Source organism: Egretta garzetta, unplaced genomic scaffold (assembly GCF_000687185.1).
Source record: "Egretta garzetta isolate BGI_Z169 unplaced genomic scaffold, ASM68718v1 scaffold112, whole genome shotgun sequence".
In the NCBI taxonomy this organism is placed as follows: Eukaryota; Metazoa; Chordata; class Aves; order Pelecaniformes; family Ardeidae; genus Egretta; species Egretta garzetta.
The window spans coordinates 487,316-507,127 of NW_009258884.1; the positions used below are offsets into that span (position 1 = coordinate 487,316).

Consider the following 19,812-nt stretch of genomic DNA (forward strand, 5'->3'; position numbering starts at 1 on the left):
CAAGGAAAACAAAAGATAAGTTTTCTGGGTCATTAACACCAAAATCTGTATTTCACTGCTTAGAGCTCACAAAAAACTCGAGAAAATAAGTGGCAAGAGGTTTCCAGCCTGGGTGTTTAAATTCTAAAGGTAACTCACGTCCACTATTTTTTTTCTCTGCAAAGTGTATTTAATAGTTTTTAGAAAAGAGTAAGATATACAATATCCAATAGCTGATAAAAAAAAAAAAAAAAAGAAAAAAAAAGAAAAAAAGACCTACATTACCTCACTATTGTATAACCAGAGGCGCATGTCTTCTTCTTTTATACGTAGCCTCTGGGAGAGATATTCATGTATCTCTTTAATTGTTTGCATTCGACTAAAGCAGCCGGTGTAAGCCAACACCCTTTTTAAAGGAGCATTCGGCGAAGGTACGTTCCCTGGATTCACAATCATAAAAAAAGAGTAAAAGATAACGTATATACCCATAGGCCAACTGAAATCAGACCACTAACAACTTATACACCACATATACTATAAGTACTTTTTTGTGAAAAAGAAGCACGCAATTCTACTCCATTTCTTTATGGGTAAAATAATGAGGTAGATTGAAAGATAGTTGTTACTAACCCTTTGGGGCAACAAACTTGCTATCAAAAAGAAGACAAATTTACCTCTCTTCTTACCAAAACCTATTAGAATATTGCTCCCCTAAGATTCTCATAGGAAATAAATAATATAAAAGTAGTTTTAAAAGACTGGACTTCTTGACTTCTTTTTTTTCCCTCTCTTAAACGCAGAGTACCTGAGAAAATGGTAATTTCCAAAATAAAGGACTTCAAAATATCATGAGAATTTTCTTTTTGAGAGCACATTGTAAGTAAAAACTAAGGTCAAAAAAAATCAGTCTGACTGTTCTTGGAAGTAGCATAATTTTGCTCCAGCTCTTCCATGGAGATGAATGCTGATCTGTGAAGATAAATCAACCTGGCAGTTTCACAAGAGAAGTATCCTTAATAACTAAACTCCTCAAAACGTATTCTGTGAAGATGCCCAGGATTTTCACTGGAATTTCTCAATAATCTCATGTTTGTAACACAAACTAATTCCATCAGTCGAGATTGTTGCTGTTTTCTATAATAGGAGTTCATCTTTAAACAAAACATTTGCATACGCTCAGTTTGAAAGAGATGAGACCAATTTTTCATGCCTTATTTTTTGAGCTTCTTTAGTTTGAACTTAGGAGGTTCCCCACTCCTCACAGGCACAGGTCTGTAACATATTCATGAAAAGCTTTTATTATACAGCCAAACCCAACTGGGCAACTGCATTACTTGAGTAATCAGAGAAGTGACATCGTTCTACTTTCACTGTCAAAAGATGAAAATAAAATAAATAGTCCCATACGATGCAATATCACATGCAATTTGACAAAGGAGTAAAGCTACACATCACCTTATAAGTCAGCAAAGCACCAGTTTTGCTTCAGTATACCAAGCAAAGTAGTAATTTTTTTTTAAAGAACACAAAAAAAACATTTTCTGAGATTAGGGATCAGAGGATTAGTTGTAAGATTACAGCAAGAAAGCATATTTGAAAACTCAAAAAGATTAATAACTGATTGGACAAATAAATTAGTGCAGAGCAAAATAATTCCAAATCAAGGTCAAATTTGGCACATCAGAAGATTCTCTTTATTTGAATTTGGGCATTTTAGGACATCCAAACAAAGCAGTTTCTGTTTTATTAGGTCTAGTAGGAAGAATGAATTTGGGTAGCAGGCAGTTTCTGTAGCGGAACTTGATCAAGCAGGCAGCCACTATCTGCAAGTTAAGTTTGAGATTCTACCAAAGCAATGACAAACTGAGCTTCTGTATAAGATTTTTAAACCCAGGTTAACACTAGCAAGGCTCAAGGATTTAATTTTCAGTAGTCAGGTGAGCCCACTTCTGGACATCTGTGTGTAATCCAAATGCACATGCATGTGAATACCAGCTATTTCTTCAAACCTACTGTGCAATGCAACTGTGCATACACACTGGTAAGCAAGACAAATCCTGTAATGCTTTTCAGCTGAAATGTGAAGCTGCAATCTAAAGATTATTTTTTTAGCCCATTACTTGTACAATCTTTTGGTGAGCATTACCACCACAATTAGGGCACATATATTTTGGTTGGATGTTTACATTTGCTACTGAATTTTCTTTCTGAACTGCATCAAATAATAGTCTTCATATTCCATTAATTCAATCCTTTTCTAAAGAGTATTAAATAATCTTGGGCACTAAAGCCTAGCTGCCCAAGTAAATCAGAAGCAGTTGGCTGAACAATGATTTATTCTACCTACCACTGTACTATCAGATACAAACCCCCACCCCAACGCACAGATGCGTCTATTCTATGGCTACAAAATTAACTACCAACAGGATTCATTAGATCTGCCCTTCTCAGCTGTTTAGTTTATGCAGTGCTCATTTCTCACTTTCAACTCACCAATCTATCTGCGATAACTACGCGACTTAAGTGATTGCACTGAAAATGCTCCCTCACGCCTCCTCCTTTCAAGAGAAGATAGGAGGAAAGCCTTTCCATCTTTACCAAATGCTGACTGTGCCTTACAGTTGATGAGCTGGTGCACAAGCAGAGTGGCAGCGAGCTTCTACAGCTGTGGGTCTCGCTTTCTGAGAAACTGCGCACTTGTGTTCTTGCTGCATTCTTAAGTTACCTCTAGGTAAATGCTGAGGAGGCATTCTCAGGCTCATCATACCCATATTCACCCAGATGTTCGACTGCTGCGTTCGAGTGGCAGGCTGCTGTCTCAGGAAGAGCAGATAGCGAGGAAATAACTCTAGTTCAGGCACATTTGTTTTGCTGTTTTTGATCACCTGGTAAAGACGTTTAAAACACATTTTAGAGACTGTTCCAAACGTGTAGGAAATCTCAATAGGAACAGGAAGCAATGATTAAAGCAGATAGTTAAAAAAATATTTTACTAGGAGAAGAGAAATCCTCTGAACTTCTTATGGGGTCTTAGGCAAATATCCACAGGAATAACAATTTACTGATTTCTAAGCACTTTTTGAAGCTTATTAGTTGCAGATTGTCAAAAGCAAACACATTATTTAGTGGAGCATAGCTTCCTGTACAACACCACAGAAAGAACATTTTTATAATTCCTGAAATACATATGAATTTACAATGAACCTCATTAATTCTACTTGCTATATACTTCAATATAGAAGTTTCGTAACTGTTAAAAAAAAAATATCCTTGCACATGCTGAATAAGACATTTGTCCTGACTTTTTAAGCTATAGGATTGAATTAAAACCTTTATATTGTAGAACAGACTGAAACTTACTTGTTGCATTTTGTTATGTTGACAGAAAAAGACGAAATTACCCCAGAACATGACTTGCAGCTTTTCAATCACCATTTCTACAAAGATTTTGCTATCTAGATCCGCCCAAACATGGACATACATAAATGGCAGGAACATTCACTATTTTTGTGACCACGCAAAGCAGAAGAAAACACCCAGCTGAAGTTGTGAGAAGCAATATAATGCACTGAAGTGCCATGGTATTTAACTTCAGTTACAACAAAAACAACAGTGATGGCATTTTCTGGACAGAAACAACGCAACAGTCCCTGCTGCAGGGTGGGAGACTGGGACTGTAAGTGCCTGTCTAAATGGCTGCAAGTAATCAAACTGTCTTTATGAATTCAAGTGTTCAGATAGCTGTCGAAATATTCCTTGGTTACAGACCGAAAAGCTAAAGTTTATACATACATTATTTGTATTTTTTTTGCAGATAGGATACCCAAACTCGAATTCTCTCTTCTGAGCAGAAGTCTCTTTTCCAATGACCCTATTGCAAAAATCTCAAGCACATTAGTTTGTGCTGTGTATAAAGAGATGTGGCCTTTTCTGGATCACGAAAGGTGTTTGTTTCCATGGAGAATGTGGGGGAGGAGGGTAACAGAAGCCAGTGATTTTTCACTGTAAAAATAATTGCCAGTACTATGGCTAACAGACCAACTCGTCAAAAATCATACAGCTAATCCTCTCCCATTTGTGACACGGAATACTTCTGACACCAACCACCTCTATTGCTATCACCAAAAAAAAAAAAAACCCAAACCCCTGACTTCCTTTTTTTTTTTAAAGTGTAGCTCCTATAAGAGACTACCTGACACAGAAAAAACCCAACCATTTTATGGTACAAATATACTCAACGGAGATTAAAGTTTCCAATGCCTCTAAGTGAGCAGAGCAAATTACTTCAATTTTCCTTACCTCTAACATCAGCCTACTTTGTTATAAATTCAAAACTAATAATTCAAGGCATGCCAGCTTCAGCTCCAAATGATTATTACCTGATCATTGTTTTGCAATATTACATACAGAGAAACAGAGAGATAACTCAATAAATTGTGAGTAAATTATATGATTTAACAATGACTGTTGCTATTTAATTATTGCTTCTCTTTCGGAAATACTGTTGCTGTTTTAACTGCAACCAAAAAAATCCCATTGGGATAACACAGACTAATTATTAGTCTACTTAGTCAATTCCATTTAATATATAGCACTTTCACATTTGAAAATTATATTCTGCAATACATTCTGCATTGTGCCTAGAATTCATTTATAATGAAAGATATTACAGCTTTAATACAGAAAATATTAAACTAGTGTTAGTTACAGAAAGTGAATTTCAGTTCTTTGAGGTTTTTTTTCTTTTAACAAAACTTTTATGCAAACAAGGACAAGTATCACCTTACCTTTGACAGGGTCTAACTAGTGAATTTCATTGCAAGGTTTTAAGTGACTACAGGCAACTAGGTAATTGTTGATACAAAAACTCAGCATTACCAATTTGCAAATGCATTTTGAATTGCATAATGGAAACGTTAATTGTTTGTAAAACTATTTCACAATTTTATTGTGATTCATTAGCTTTTCTGCTTACTGTCAAACGTAAGAAATGTAGAAATTCACTACATATGACTTATTTGCTGACAAATGAGTATTTCGTAAGTTTGGAGACACGTCACTGATTTTGTGCTGAAGAATGAGATAGATGATCATCACTTGCCTCGCCAGTAAGATTTTTAGTTACTGATTAGAAAAAAATAAAGGCAATTATCATAATACTAGAAGAAGAATGACACAAAAGAACTATTTATTTTGAATGCGTGGTCTGCTCAAAATAACAATCGGTGTTCACACGGTGAAAAAATAAAAACTGAAGTATTACAACAAGAGGAGCAGCCTAACTGGATGAGTGTATCAGGTGAGATTACTGGTCTTTGCTTTTAGCATTGAACATGGTTAACCAGAATCATGCTGATTCAGCCTTAGATAGTAGATGCCAACTCAGTTTTAGCATCTGTATCTTGAGGAATTGCTTATGATAAATGCTCTATTGAAAAACCTTTGACTAGAAGCTGAACGACTTAACCAGTCTGTGAGAGAAGAAACGCATTTTCAAAGCTGCAGGTGTCCCAGTTTTAATTTTATTGGTTTTGCAGACCAGTTGAAAGTTTATCCTAGCTTTTAAAGATGAGTGTTTTGATGCCAACTCTTTTAAACTGATCTCAAGTTTACTTTTGTCTGCTTCAGCAATTGTGATCAGTTGAGCAGCACTCCTACCCTGTTGCAATATCTCCTGGGGTTTGTGCTGCAAACCTTCGGGTAAGTATCCACAATTTTCTATCTGTGTCCATTTCTGAGACTGCTTTTTCCCAGCTTGCTCTTCAAGACTTTTCATTTAGACCATCCATTTTGGATGAAGTGGGAGATGACCATAAAAAGATTACCTCGTGCAATTGGCAGAAGCCTGGATACATTAGGTTGTTTATATTATCTGGGTGGTTATGGCAAGTAAACAGTGTCTATAGTCACAACTTACCGGCCTGGGCAGGGACAGATTTGCTCCATACCAATGGTAAAGTGCTCTCCAAACTGGTTCCGGTACCATTATGTAGTCCTTTCCTTCAATCAACTGTGGAGATCGCTTCAACCTTCCACCTTCCATTGTTAATGATGCAGCCTTTAAACAAAAAGGGATTTTGTCAAATCTCAAGTGCAAAAAATAGTATACAGCTACAATTTTAGTTCATGAACACAGAACATTTTTTAACTCTTAAAAAACTTGTAAGTAGCACTTAGCAACTGCTTTTCATACTGAAAGATGGTATTTAAATGTAACAATAATGAATGCTCAAGTTTCACTATTTACTACTTCTCTAAAAGCTGTCCAATATAAAATTCGTATTACCTTTCTCTTGTGTCACCTACTCTGACAACTTCAGATACTCTATAGAGAAATGTAACCTATACATCTTTGATGGTGCTGGGCTGTGTTTTACATTTTGTTTGCATGAACATTGGAAAAACTGTCAGTTTAGGTTTACTATGTAAATAACTATTTTCTGGTTTTATGCAATAGCAATGAACTCATATTTAGATTGAAAACACTGAAGAAAAGTTTTTTATAAAAATATTTTACAGTTAATGGTGAAAGCTGTGGTTTTGTAAATGCTTTTTTCATTCATAAGTTTTGTGAAGCTGTTTAAGAACATTTTCAATGTTTCTTTTCTCACAAAACACTCAGTAGTAGCCTCAGAAACAGAACACAATTTTTTCTTCTTAAGAGTAAGAAACCCAAACTTTGTTATACGACGAAGCAGTGTTAATTTAGAATTAACACACTAGCTAAAAGAAAAAAAACCCACACATAAAAAGCTGTGATAAAAGTATGTTAATAGATATTCCCTATATTCACATGACGCAGATGCATTTACCTTCACTGGTTCTTGCGTTACGAGGGGTTGGTTATCAATAGCTCCTGGTTTCTGAGGATTAAGCTGTAGCAAAGTATTCCCATTGGTTCCAAGGAAACACTGGTTATTATTGTCCGAAGTATTATGCTGCCTAGCAAAACTTACATCAGTCCCTGGTGTGCCAGGGTAAAGAGTATCTGTAACAGAATACAGAGGGGGAAAAAAAAAAAAAAAAAACCTCTTTATTTCAGTTCACGAGTCCATAACATACATAAATCAGTTAAACTGCTGCATCCTTTTTTTTTTTTGTGTTTAAAAAAGGCTGCTGAAGAAGTTTGCTGTCCTTCATACTTCAGGAAAACATGCAACTCTTCCAAATTAGAGTGACAAATATACTCTCAGAAAAGGTAAAAAGTGGATATACAGGACCCAAATACCAAAGCAGATTGCTACATAAATACTGGTTTGAAAACAGCCTAACTAGGTTTGCATGAGCAAATGTGTTTGGCATTTGCTTGTTGTCTGGGTGTTTGAATATCAAACTCTTGAAAATCTTATATACAAAATTGAATATATATGCAATAACACCTTACTTTTATTTTTTTTCCTCTTGAAACAGCAAGTATTTTTATTCTTATAGAACCTCCTTTTGTTATGCAGAACACTAAATCTAAATTTCAGGTTAGAAAAAAATAGAAAGAAAGACCCTTTAATCTAAAACTTGTCTCCTTTCCTGCCTCTACTCCCCAACCTCCACTCCAAAAATGATCACAGTATTTTATACACTTTAAATTGAAGTTACAATTGTAAGGTACAGATTTTAAAATTCCAGATGCAACATCCAGCTGTCTTAAAAGGAAAAAACCATCTCAAATTCTCACAGGAACTAACTGAACTAAAAATCTCTTCTTCTTTCACAAAGATGGCTCCTAGAATCTGCACAAACTCACTTAAATCACATGCCCTGTAAAACTCTAAGAACATTTTTTTCTAAATGTTTCTGCTTCTTTCTTCTTTGTAGTATCTGAGCTCATGTCATTGCAAGACATAGTACAATACCAACTCAGTCTGAGCTAACAACTTAACGTGAGGGGGGTGTGTGTGTGTGGTGCAATCCACTCAGAAAACAAACTACAGGGTAAAAACTATCTTGGAAACAATTCCGGGAACTAATCCTAACATAAAAGATTAACTGTTTTTTAAACAAGATTTTTTTTCTTGGTTTTCTACCACAGACTAAAAAATCCCAGTAATTTACTGACGTCCACATGTAGGCCACTTCTGCAATCTAAACTGTGTTATCTCTTCACCTGGAGGAATCCATGCAGTATCTAGTTTTCTCAAAACTTGTTCTACATTAAACCTCCAAGGAAATAAGATGTTATGCTTACTGCTGCTAGTAGTCTCTGAGGCTTCTGATGCAGTAGAAATATTATCTGAAAACTTTTCTTCTGTTGCACTGAAGTAATTAAGACCTCCCACTTTGTCTTCTCCCTGTTCTGAAGTATTGGCTGCAGCAGCTATGAGTGAATTCTTACCTCCACTCAAGACAGATGAAGGCTCTATCACAACAGGGTTTGCATCCTAAAATTGGTAGGCAAGTAGAAAAGTTAATTATAAGACAATATCAGAGACATTTAGCATCAGCCAAATCAATCACCAACATTGACAGCTGTATGACCACTTTTGAATATCACAATGAGCTTTATAGAAAAAAAAAATACTTTCTAGATCTACTGATGAAAACTCTGCAGAAACAGCCAAAACTGTTAAACCAATCAAATAAACTCTTCTGCACAATATAAAAATTGTGAAATACCAGATTTTCTCTATCTAGATATATAAAAGACAACCATTTGAGACAGCTATAATTACAGACTGTAGATACTTGAAGATTTGTCCTTTTTGAATTTCATATGGTTAAATAAGAACAGCAAGCACAAGAACAAAAAAAACCATTCTTTCCTCAAGCCTGCAACATTTTAGTCTTCCCTAACTTTGCTCTGAAACAAAGTTCCTTTGTTTCCTTTGGAGAAACAGCATTGCAAAGGCAATCTGGCTCACTGTTAGGCAAGATAAAAGTGGGGAAAAAAAATATTTGCATCCCCCAAAAGCTCAACTTGTCAGTCCACTACAGGCACGATGCAAGAAGAATCCTATGCAATTTAGAGCACCAGTCACAACAAGAAACGTCAATAAATGAGAAAACAGAAGAAAAAAGGGGATTAACTGAACCTTAGAGAGGAAAAAAGAAAATCCATGCAATGAACATCACTGTAACAACACTGGAAAAAGTGTTCTGTGTTGTCGCCAATTTATCACATTAATAAACATATCATCTTGCCAAATAACAAAATTGTGCAGTAAAAGCTTCAAGTATAAAAACAAGACTAAAATATATGTTGGAATTACCGTAATCTTAGAGAGTTTCACAGAAATTCTGAACCTTCTCTTTGCTCAAGAGGTAGACAGAGTGACTCATGGCATTGTGCTATTATGCAGAGGATTAGGTATGAAATCATGTGCACATCTGAGTACTTACACTATGACAAGGATCAAATTACCTAGTACCTCAGGCATTTAAGCTATCATTTGTCCAATTCATTGTGCACAACGAATAACTGTAATTACACGATTAGTCAATGCATAGGTTGCAGTTTTCTGAATATTTTTAGTTATTTGCATTTACAAAACAACTCAAATACTTACGCGATTACGTATCACTATTTAAAACTCTTTTGAGAAATGGTTTATTTCAATTCTACATTCTTGGTTGTGTAACCTGCAAGGAATATTTATCTCCACCTCAATTAATTTTATTAAATCTAATTGTATTAAATATGCTTTGTTTTGTTTTGTAAAATGCATAGTGATGCTCTAACTTGAATATTTTATTTGGAGGGTATTAAAGAGCACCCTGTAACGATAAGGTTTTAGCAGGATTCCTTTGATCACCAGTACTGGACTACTTTTCATCACTGCTTATGAATCAAATTATACCAACTCCCTCCTTTATTTGTTGAGAAAATGCACAGTGTGTATTTATGGCCCAAGCAAAGTCAAAACCAAACCAGGTAGTTTTATTATCAAATGGATCAAAAGACTTGAGGGAAGTACTATCATGAGAGTATGTCTGTACTCAGAAAAGTATTTTGACACGCAGGAATGATGAAACAAAGTACAGAAAGAGGTGACAGTTTAATGAAATTACAGTGAAAAGCTCACCAGGTGACAATGATTCAGCAAAACAATTATTTTCCACTAAGAGATGGGAGATGCTTAATTTCAGGCATTACTGGTTAAGCAGTCATTTGCTCCCCACACTTTTTTCATCAACACATTCACAAATACAACAAAATCACTTATTCAGCGTACATTATTATTATTATACTTACGTATTTGACATATTCTTTCCACTGGTGCCACCATGGCATTGCAATAAGAAACCAGTTGTGCCCTGGCTGAAGGCCATACCTGCTTTCTCTTTCTAACCAGCCCCTGCGTGTAAAGAATGAACAACGTGAAGTATTAGTTGAAATAGTGAAATTAAAGTCCTTCTTTTTGAAAACATCAAAAGTTGATTCTGAAACCCATTTAAGATTCTGAGCAAAACACATACCTAATAATCTGTCCTTCCTCTTCTGGAGTGGCAGGTCGTAGCCCCAAAACTATATGACACACCTGGAAAAAGAAAGTAATTCTTATTAAGAACTACACCGTTATGTAACAAGCATTAGGTAAATGAACGAAAAGAACAACTGTCATGGGGCTTTTCAGAAACCTCTGTTTAATTATGCAGCAAGGTTACCAAAAATCGAACAAATCACTAAAAAAAAAAAAAAAAAAAAGTATTTTGAGCTACGAGATTCACAACCTGTTCCTCCTGTTTAAGAGAAAAATACCAAGAACGTCAAATGCCCCAAGACAATTTAAAGTGAACAGAAAATGGATTTTCATGTCTGAAGCACACACTATGAAGGAGCAGAGTAACTGACATAGATCAGATATACAAAAAGTTAAGGTGTCTATATGTACTGGAAAGAGGGAATGATGAATTGGGAGAATGCAAGCTGTTGGAAGAGGTTAAAAAAAAAAAAGGGGAGAAGTGGTTATATAAGGGACTGAAAGGAAAACGAGCACATGAAGAGACTGGGGGAGACATTTAAAGTAGTCCAACCAACCAGTCAGCACTGAAAATGCTCTCAAAATTGTAGAATGTTCTCTCAATCTCTGATGCTTTTTTTTTCTTTTGCCTTTTTTTTTTTTTTTTTTTTGAAACAAATGCAGAAGAAAAAGGCACCATCCCCTAGATGGCCTCTTGATTTGGGAGGGGTTTTATTCAGAGTACAAGACAGCAGTCCCATGTGGCTAATATTTTACTCCTCTCTCCCTAGTAAAACCATCCCTGGCCTTGGCTGCCGTGACATCTCTGGCTGGCTTCTCCCAGCAGCTCCCCAGCCACCGGGCATGCGGCAGGGAGCAATGAGCAGAGGGAAACACACTCTGCAGGAGTCTTTGTTTCCCATTGCAGGGAGGAGGGTCAGCTGTCTCGTCTCAGAGACGGTTTTCAAATTGGTTGCTACTCATAACATGATTTATAGTCTTTTCCTTATGTCTCTTTTGAGGCTATCAATTTGCATCTCAGCTGGAGATTTCTAATGACTTGTGAGATATCTTATTTAAATTTATATTACAGTGTGAGAGACCATTTCACATTCTGAATAAAACAAAGGCCATTAGCTGCTGGGAAGCAACAGATTTTCCAGCACACACACAACACAGCTGGCTCTGATGTTTCTTTTTAAACTCATGTAATACAGTGCTAGTATCAGATTCTTCATATAAACTAACCCCGCTGCAAACAAACCAATTTGTTGTCAAGCTTTCCGAGACGCTCCACTCAGACTACTTGGCTTTTCTGTCTGCAGATGAGACACACAAGCTCACGACAGTTCAAATAAATGCCCAGACAAATCAATGGCAGACTCTGAGTATGCTGTTGAGCCTGCAGCACGAGATGAGGGTGCCTCATACGATAAAGTTATCAAAGGAAACAAAAATAAAAATCTTCAACAAAAATATAGCAACTCTGTCAGGAAAAAAATACTGTAAATGAGACCTCCGACAAGCAATGTGTAGCAACTGTGATGTGTAATCATCACCAAGACGAAGTTATTAAACGTTCATTCGTCCTACCTCAGTATTGCATAGGTATTTGTTAGTTAATCGATGCTAAGTTACGATAGGATATCTGATGCTAGACAGTCCAAAAATAGACAGCCCTTCTTGAGGAGGTTGCAGTGTAAGCAAAACCTGATATAACTCGAGATAAAAAGAATTTGCAGAACTTTCTGATTTTATACTTCTCAGACGTGGTGTAGCTGATGGCCTCAGAATACTCTCACTCAGTCCCCATGAAGTTCTTGGAAAAGGATAATCCAAAATAAAATGTATAAAGTAGTCTAGGGTCATAAACGGGAAAATCAGGAGTATGCTATTCAGGTGGCCTCTCACAACAATTATTTCTTTTTTTAAAAACCACACCACTTCCTTCTGATGAAATATTTTTCTGCTACAATCTGACCCTGTGACTGATCAAGCTTCACTCATAAGAGGAGAACGGAGTCCACTGGTTCTCCCCGGCCCTCCCCTGCAGAACTGAGACTGTCATATGGTGCTGGAGGTGCATACTGAATTAGGGCAAATCTTCGAGGCTCCATTAGGATTATTACTACTTAAATTCAAAGTATCAGCCTCTACAGAAAATGGGTAGGGAATGAACTGCAGTGAACAAAAATACTCTTAGGGGGTTATTTTCTGCACAAAGTGAGCCAGGGCTAAAAATTTTAAGGATTTATAAAAATCCAATTCAAGTTCAATTAAAAACAAATTCAGTACACACTTAATCCTCAGCTTCTGCAACACAATAGTGATATCATATCACAGCTTTCAAGGGTTGCTCCATTAAGAAAGCAATGAAAGGTTCCTTAGACAGCCTCAACAGAAAATGTAAAGGGAAAGTGGTGGTAAAAGAGTTAGCAATACCTTTTCTCATTTCCTGTGTCACTTCCTCAGCAAAGATTTGTGAGAACGACTGTTTAAGAACACAGCCTTTTTCTAATGGAAAATATAACTGCTGAGACACTTGAAATTTCTTTTCATTTTATAAACAGTACACCACGTTCACTTTAACAAATTATGCTTTAGGCATCTCCGTACAACTGAAAAGAATAATAATCAAATAGAGAATCATTCCGTCAAGGTAATGCACAACTGCAAAAACACATAACTTATTGCAATAAACAAAACTATAAGCATGTTGACACAAATGCTGATGCTGCACTTCGTGGCCACACAAGAAGTTAATTACTATAATTTTCAAGTTTAAATTTCCTCTCGACATACCTGAAAAAGTAGATTTAAAAATTCATTGGCAAGTGCACTCTTCACGCTCCATATCTGGTAGTCCTCCAGAGTGAGGTGTCCAAGCTTAGTTAAACAGAGGAGAAGGGGGAGGAAAAAACATCAAACCATTAACCTATTTCTACTAGAATGCTCATTAAATGTGTCATACAAGGCATGACAAAGCCAGTGATTTGATAAAAATTAGCATCTACCACTCTAATAATAAAATTTGATCCTGTGAAAGAAGAAAAATCCAGTTTTAGCATAACATATGCATCCTAGAGAACCAAAAAGCTGTGAGAGTGTAGTGGACGAACTATGCACAGCATATAATACCACCTTTGCCCCTGCGCTCCATCATTCAGATTTAGTATTCCATGCTCAACTGCAGTAGCCATACTTTCTCAAACCATGAAACCAGCAGGAGCAGCATGTGACTGGTCAGGGCAATCACTCTGTAGGAAGCCAAACAAGGCTAAGACAATCTAAGACTTTGAGCATCCAAATGAGGTCTGCACATACAGCTACTCACACCCATTCAGAAACCCACGATCTTCCTCTGTGGGTTGGGAAAAACTGTTTTTGGATCTTTATGATCTTGCCTTACAACACAAGTCCTATTAATTCTTAATCACTTGCAAAGTTACAGTAGCATAACACTGACCGGTGTCAGAGGAGCTTCTGATTTTCAGCAATTCAGTGATAGGATCAATCTGCATTTTTTATATTGTAATATAAATTACAACCATTTTTATAGCAGTGGCAGTTACTTGAAACCTCGAAGGATGAAAGAAGGACCTCACTGAAGATGTATTTTCTACTGCTTTGGTAATGAAAGAATTACAATAGAGTATTTGCCCACCACTTTGTTGGAGAACAAGCAGGCAAGACAACTATTCAAACAAGTAATTAAGCATTTCTAGACATTCATTATAGTTTTTCTTAAATTATTTATTGTTTCCAAACACTCTTCCAAATTAGTGAAGCAAAGGATGAAATAATGGAAACAACTTCCCCTATACTCTTTGCAGATGATAGAGTCTATCTCAAAAATCAAGAACATAATTAAAGGCTTACACACAGCTAACTATAAAGCACAATATAAACTACTAAGACTTTTTGCTGTGTGGCACGACAGTCGTGACAGATGCCTCCATAGTTTCATGGATACTTAGCTCTGAAAACAATATCATCATATATAGTTCACTGGTTGCATATAATATTATTGCAAAGTAGTTTGATAATGATAATGCATAAGTTACTCTTGAATTAACACAGTTCTGTTCCAGCATAGAATAATGTGTCTTTACATAGCATAAAATATAAGATACACTAATGCAGTACCCCTTTTTTCATAAGATCATTTTTAACATGAAACAAAAGAACAGTTTCTCCAGAACAAAAGTCAAGATTTAAAACTGGTATTAATTATGCATAGCAAAGCCTTGCAAACAGTATGTGCTTCAAATTAATTTCATCTGGTTATGTATTTTTGGTTTAGTTTCACATATAAAAATGGGTTATAAAATTCAAACGTGTTCTTTCTCTCACAGAACAATGTGGAAAATTTTAATGGAAAACTGCCGTTTCTTGAAAGAGATTCTTTTATTGACACAGCTCTGCTTTAAAAAGAGCACAAGATTTTACTTCCTTTCTTATAAATAAACTGAAGACACCGGGGTATAAAAATGACAAGAAAAGAACTGCAAATTCCTACCTTTGTGGTATCATGCATATTCAAAATATCTTCTACAATTTCAGACAAACCCATGTCCAATTCCTTAACAAAAGCATTAGAAAACAGAGTTAAACTCTCACAGCACTCTCCGGAGCTGCTTCTGTTCAGAATAGAAATATAGCTGTAAGAAATGTTGATGATATCTCTATGTAATTCGCAACTGAGTGCTTCCAGACAGTTGTACTTCTGTATCTAAGGTTGCTTTATATGAAACAGCCTACATTCTAGTCAAATAATTCTGCTATGGTTAATGGCAGGTCACAAGTTACATCCAGTTATCAATATTCCTCAGCTAAGGTAACTCAAGGAAGCCTGTATTTCACTGAAACCTTGCACAAACAGCATTCACGTTCCTACTTTTGAAGGATGACTTTAAGAAACAGAAGCAAACGCATAAAAAACCAACTATAACTTACAGGTATTTTATCAGTACGGTTATCTTTCCAGACTTCTAAAAGTGCAACCACCATTTCTTTAAGTTCAGTGCGAGACAACACACCATCTCGGTCAATGTCAAAAACCTTGAAGCAAACTGAGAAGAAAAAGGAAATTACTTTTCTGTGTTAGAACTACTCAACAATTCATTTTTTTTCCTTGCAGAATGTAAGTCTGCAGAGTCACAAGAACATGATTTAGTGCTGACAGTTTTGATGAGGCAGGATGCATGTGTGGTAGTGAGGAAATGGAACAGCTGTGTTTAATAAACTGAAATCTAGATTCCTGCAATTCTGTGCTGTGTTTTCAGATGTGACAGAGCAGGGAACATATGTGCATCCAGAAATTTCCAGTGAATGATAGCTTTTAAGTTGCAGCAAGATGGCTTTGGAAAAGTATGGAAAAGGTATTTCAAAACACCAGAACCTTGCAGGGACCCAGCTGAAAACCGGACAGTAAACAAGCCAGAACATGCTATTTACCACCAGACAATCAAATAGGACATTCATTTTACATATAATAAAGAGGTAAGTGTTTGCACTTTCTATATTAAGATACACACTTCTGCATCATAATGCAGAACACTGCAAAATAACTTCTGAAATACATTTTTTCCCAAAAAAAAGGTTGATAATTTATATGAAGCCATAAATAAGGTATAAAATATACAGAATTAGGTTTAATCATCCATTATAAAAGGAAGCCTTGATATTTAAAATTCCTTTATTTTTTTAACTTCTGAAGTCTGTCACCTTTCACGGACACACACTTGTTCAGTGGAAAAAATTTCTGTAAAGGTGGAAACAACTAAACTTAATTGTTCAAACTGAAAAATTTCTCTATAATTAACAGTTAACGTTTCGCATACTTACACTTCTGTCTTTCTGCCAAGGGTCCCCTGCAACATGCTGAAAGCCCACAGGAAATTTCTTTAAAATCTATGTGATTGTCTCGGTTTTCATCAAAAGCATTAAACAAACCTGCAAACCACAAAAGCATCTCCTGTTACAGCATCTGACTGAAACAGCTGACAAGCAAACTTAGCATTTACGTGAAGGGTTAACGGTTAACATTTGCAAGGAGAAGTACAAATACTAATAACGAATTCTTACTAAGTGTAATAAAGATAATTAAGCACTACTGAAACCATTTTAATGTTGAAGTAGATCACTCGCGTATGGCTAGACAAAGCCAGGGGCAGGGTGGGGAGGGAATCAAGAATTCTGAAGGGTAGCTTTATTCACATACCTTCCTTGTAATGACTGATTTATAGAGTGTACATCTAAACCAGTATGGTCAGGACAAGCATTTTCACAAAAGCTAAAGAACCAAATAGTAATGGTACTCAGATGCCAAATGCATTGGCTTTTCCAAAGTGCCTGACAGAAACACCTATGAAAATCCCTGAACACGACTGCAAATTTGGCCCTGAGTTAGGAGATTTAGTTACCGGCCTTCAAAGGATTTAAGAGTTCTATTAATTTAACACATATAACTTTTTTTTTATCCCATAAAAAAAAAAAAAATTTAGTGACAATGATTCAGTTGCACTATCCACAGAAGACATATGGAATGACCAGAAACCATTCAAGTTTCCCCATAGCAGCTGTGTAAATTTATATCACTAAGTAGATTAAATGCACTTACAAGCAAAAGGATGTGGGGCTATATTCCTACTGAACTGAACATAAGTTCTGGTGTTTTAACAGCTTGCATGCACTGCAGATGAATTTCCCATTTTCTACTTACTGCTGCCACTTGTCAGTAAAGCTGACTATTTGGCGATAAAAAATTATCAGTCTAGGACTGCAGACAAAAACTAGCATGTAAGTAGAATGTTACTTCATGTCCATTGTGCAGTAAATGGTGATTAAACAACTGCAACCTCCATTTATTACTGGAGTGACTTCAACCTGAAAGCCCAGCTTGGTTATCAATGTCTGCATTGCAACATACAGATCTCCTGACCAAGTCTTCTCAACCAAATCTTCCTTAACTTACACTTTTAGGGAAAACTGTTTCATTGGCTGCATGATACAAGTTCTGACTTGCATGCTGCATTGTGATTTAATAGATGAAACTCACATTTGTCAGTTTAAAAATGGTCTTCTATTTTATCTCATTCAGGGACAGCAGTATATTTTGTCATTGCAGAATCTTAAGGAACCCAATCAAAAATTTTAAGCAACTGCAGGGCAAATTATACATAAAGTTTGACGTATTTTCTGACAACTAATAATGTAACACACAGAAGCATCACTTCCTTCATCATTCCAGATTTCCCAACAAATAAGAGATTTCTCAGGCATCTTTTCTTGTTTTCAAACATTCAGAACTCAGTGGAATGCATCTCTGTGATTTAAGCTTACAATACATTTTAAAATATGCCCACTTTTAAAGCCATCAAATTTTTATGTCAGTAGACCTTCAGGTACTAAACACCACAGCATTACTTCCTCCCACGTTTGATCACAGTTCCATACCTTCACTCAGAGATGGATGAATAGGAGGGGAAACTAAGGGGGCAAATGTTTCTAAATCAAACCGTCCAGTTCTTGATTGAGCTTTTAGCAGCCAGTATCGTTTTTCGAGATCGATGATGTCAGATTCTTCCACTGTATAATCAACAAAAGTAAAAGGAATTTTTAGTAATACCGAGAGCATGCTAGAATTCAGCACCAAATAAAACCGCAGCATTATTTTGTCACAAAGAGAAATAATGTTAATTTTTTTTATGCCTGACTCCTGCATAATAAAAATTAAAAATGCGAGCAGTAGAGAAATAAAGACCTTCTTTATCTACAGAATCATCTTACCTATTCACTATCTAGGAGTTCAACATCAATAACACATCATCACAAGTGTTTAGAAATACAGAAATGAACTTTTCCCACTGCTAAAGGCTCCAGCAGCCTCTTCATCTTCGCGTATTTCTTCTTGGTGAATTGAACAGGCAGATTATGTGCAGTATCTTATTTTCCCGAGGTATCCAGTACTTAAATCCTCTAAAGGGATGTGAAGTAGCATTTTTTAAAAAAATCCCAGAACTTTTATGGAAAAAAAAAAATTTAGTACTTGGCTGCTCTTGAAAAATTCCTATTTGAAATTTTTAGCCTTCTTATGTGTAATAAGGTTAAATTTTAATGTGACATTTAAACACTGTATCTCAGCATTAATTTTTTCCAAATATAAAATAGCTTGTTTCACCTTATTATTTAGATGTACTTAGAAACCTAGTCAACATTGGGGAGTGATTATACAAACCTAGAAGGTACTGTATATGGAGGAATTTACAAGTTAATTTAAAGGGGGAAAACCAACACTGAGTAAAACAAGGTGCTAGGCAAAGGAGAATAAAAACAGCCAGAGGAAGAACTTGCGTTTTCTTTCAAAGGTTCTGTACAAGTGCCAGTCTCCTTAGGTTTTATCCTTGAAATTAAATATATATATAAAATATTAAGTTTCTGCTCAACAATACTTTTAACCTTTTTACATATGCAAGTGTGTCACAACACTGCTTTAGGTCAGTACAAATTAATTGGTTCTCGGATAGATATGTAATGACAAAGCTGTCTATATTAAGAACCACTACATGTGATCCCATTCCCAGATGGTTCTGAGTCTTTAAATCCACGCCAGCTTTCTAATAGGTTTAACTTGAGCTATTTGGCCTGGTTTAGTCTACAGAAACAATAATAATCCTGTAAGGCTTAAGAACAGAAGACATCCAAAAAACAGTTATACATCAAATTGAAGTTTTATTGATTTCTTTTCCTATTTCTGTCATTAGGAGTAGTAATTTAATCAGAATAGTAACTTAGGTAGCCTACAATAAGCCTGAACTAGTTCTAATTACCCAGCAGGCACATCACATCGTGCATCAAAAACTACACAATACCTCATGCTCATCAGCAGAAAGTTTGGAAAAATTTTAACAAAAGATTAATATCTGAAGTAGAGTTGGAGAAGTGGAAGGGGTCTCCATCTTCCTGTACAATATTTTTAGACAGCCTAAGTAGAAAAGTAACATCAGTGAAAACATGTCCTCCTTTTCCTCTGTACATTCAGTACAATCACTAGACAGGCCGTATCCTAGCATGCAGAACACCCACACCAAAGCTGCCGTTCTAGGGTCACATTAAGCTAACGTAACTGCAGGCTGAATAGAGAAAGTTTACCTTCCCCCTTAACCCCAGGCATGTGCTGCAGCATCCTCACTTGCATATTATCAGTTATTGTGTGTTTACATAGTAGGGTGAGATAAGAGAACTGATCCAGAAAAAAACCCTAAACTGATTTCCTTTCTCTTCTCCCCCTCCTTCCTAGAGGGATCAATTCCCTTATCTGGCTTACCATCCCTTGGCTCTTGGTTGTGTTGTAATCATAGAATCATTTGGGTTGGAAGGGACCTTTAAAGGTCATCCAGTCCAACCCCCCTGCAGTGAGCAGGGACACCTCCAACAA

The 19,812-nt window shown here is 36.1% G+C and overlaps 1 protein-coding gene across 5 annotated transcripts in view; it reads right to left on the bottom strand.

Annotated features, from left to right (window-relative positions):
- USP32 (ubiquitin specific peptidase 32) overlaps positions 1–19,812 on the bottom strand; it is a 79,558-nt gene that overhangs the window by 15,536 nt on the left and 44,210 nt on the right. Inside the window, exons 6-18 of one of the 5 annotated variants that reach the window (XM_035889554.1) lie at positions 17,832–17,963; positions 16,221–16,328; positions 15,330–15,445; positions 14,893–14,955; positions 13,176–13,259; positions 10,390–10,451; positions 10,166–10,268; positions 8,162–8,354; positions 6,936–6,967; positions 6,792–6,854; positions 5,897–6,037; positions 2,705–2,864; positions 265–419 (exon numbers count right to left, since the gene is read on the bottom strand). In XM_035889554.1, coding sequence (XP_035745447.1) covers positions 265–419; positions 2,705–2,864; positions 5,897–6,037; positions 6,792–6,854; positions 6,936–6,967; positions 8,162–8,354; positions 10,166–10,268; positions 10,390–10,451; positions 13,176–13,259; positions 14,893–14,955; positions 15,330–15,445; positions 16,221–16,328; positions 17,832–17,963 — 1,412 coding nt within the window. Of the gene's footprint in view, positions 1–264; positions 420–2,704; positions 2,865–5,896; positions 6,038–6,791; positions 6,968–8,161; positions 8,355–10,165; positions 10,269–10,389; positions 10,452–13,175; positions 13,260–14,892; positions 14,956–15,329; positions 15,446–16,220; positions 16,329–17,831; positions 17,964–19,812 lie in introns of all 5 variants that reach the window. The other 4 variants (XM_035889556.1, XM_035889555.1, XM_035889553.1 and 1 more) reach the window with 4 other exon arrangements.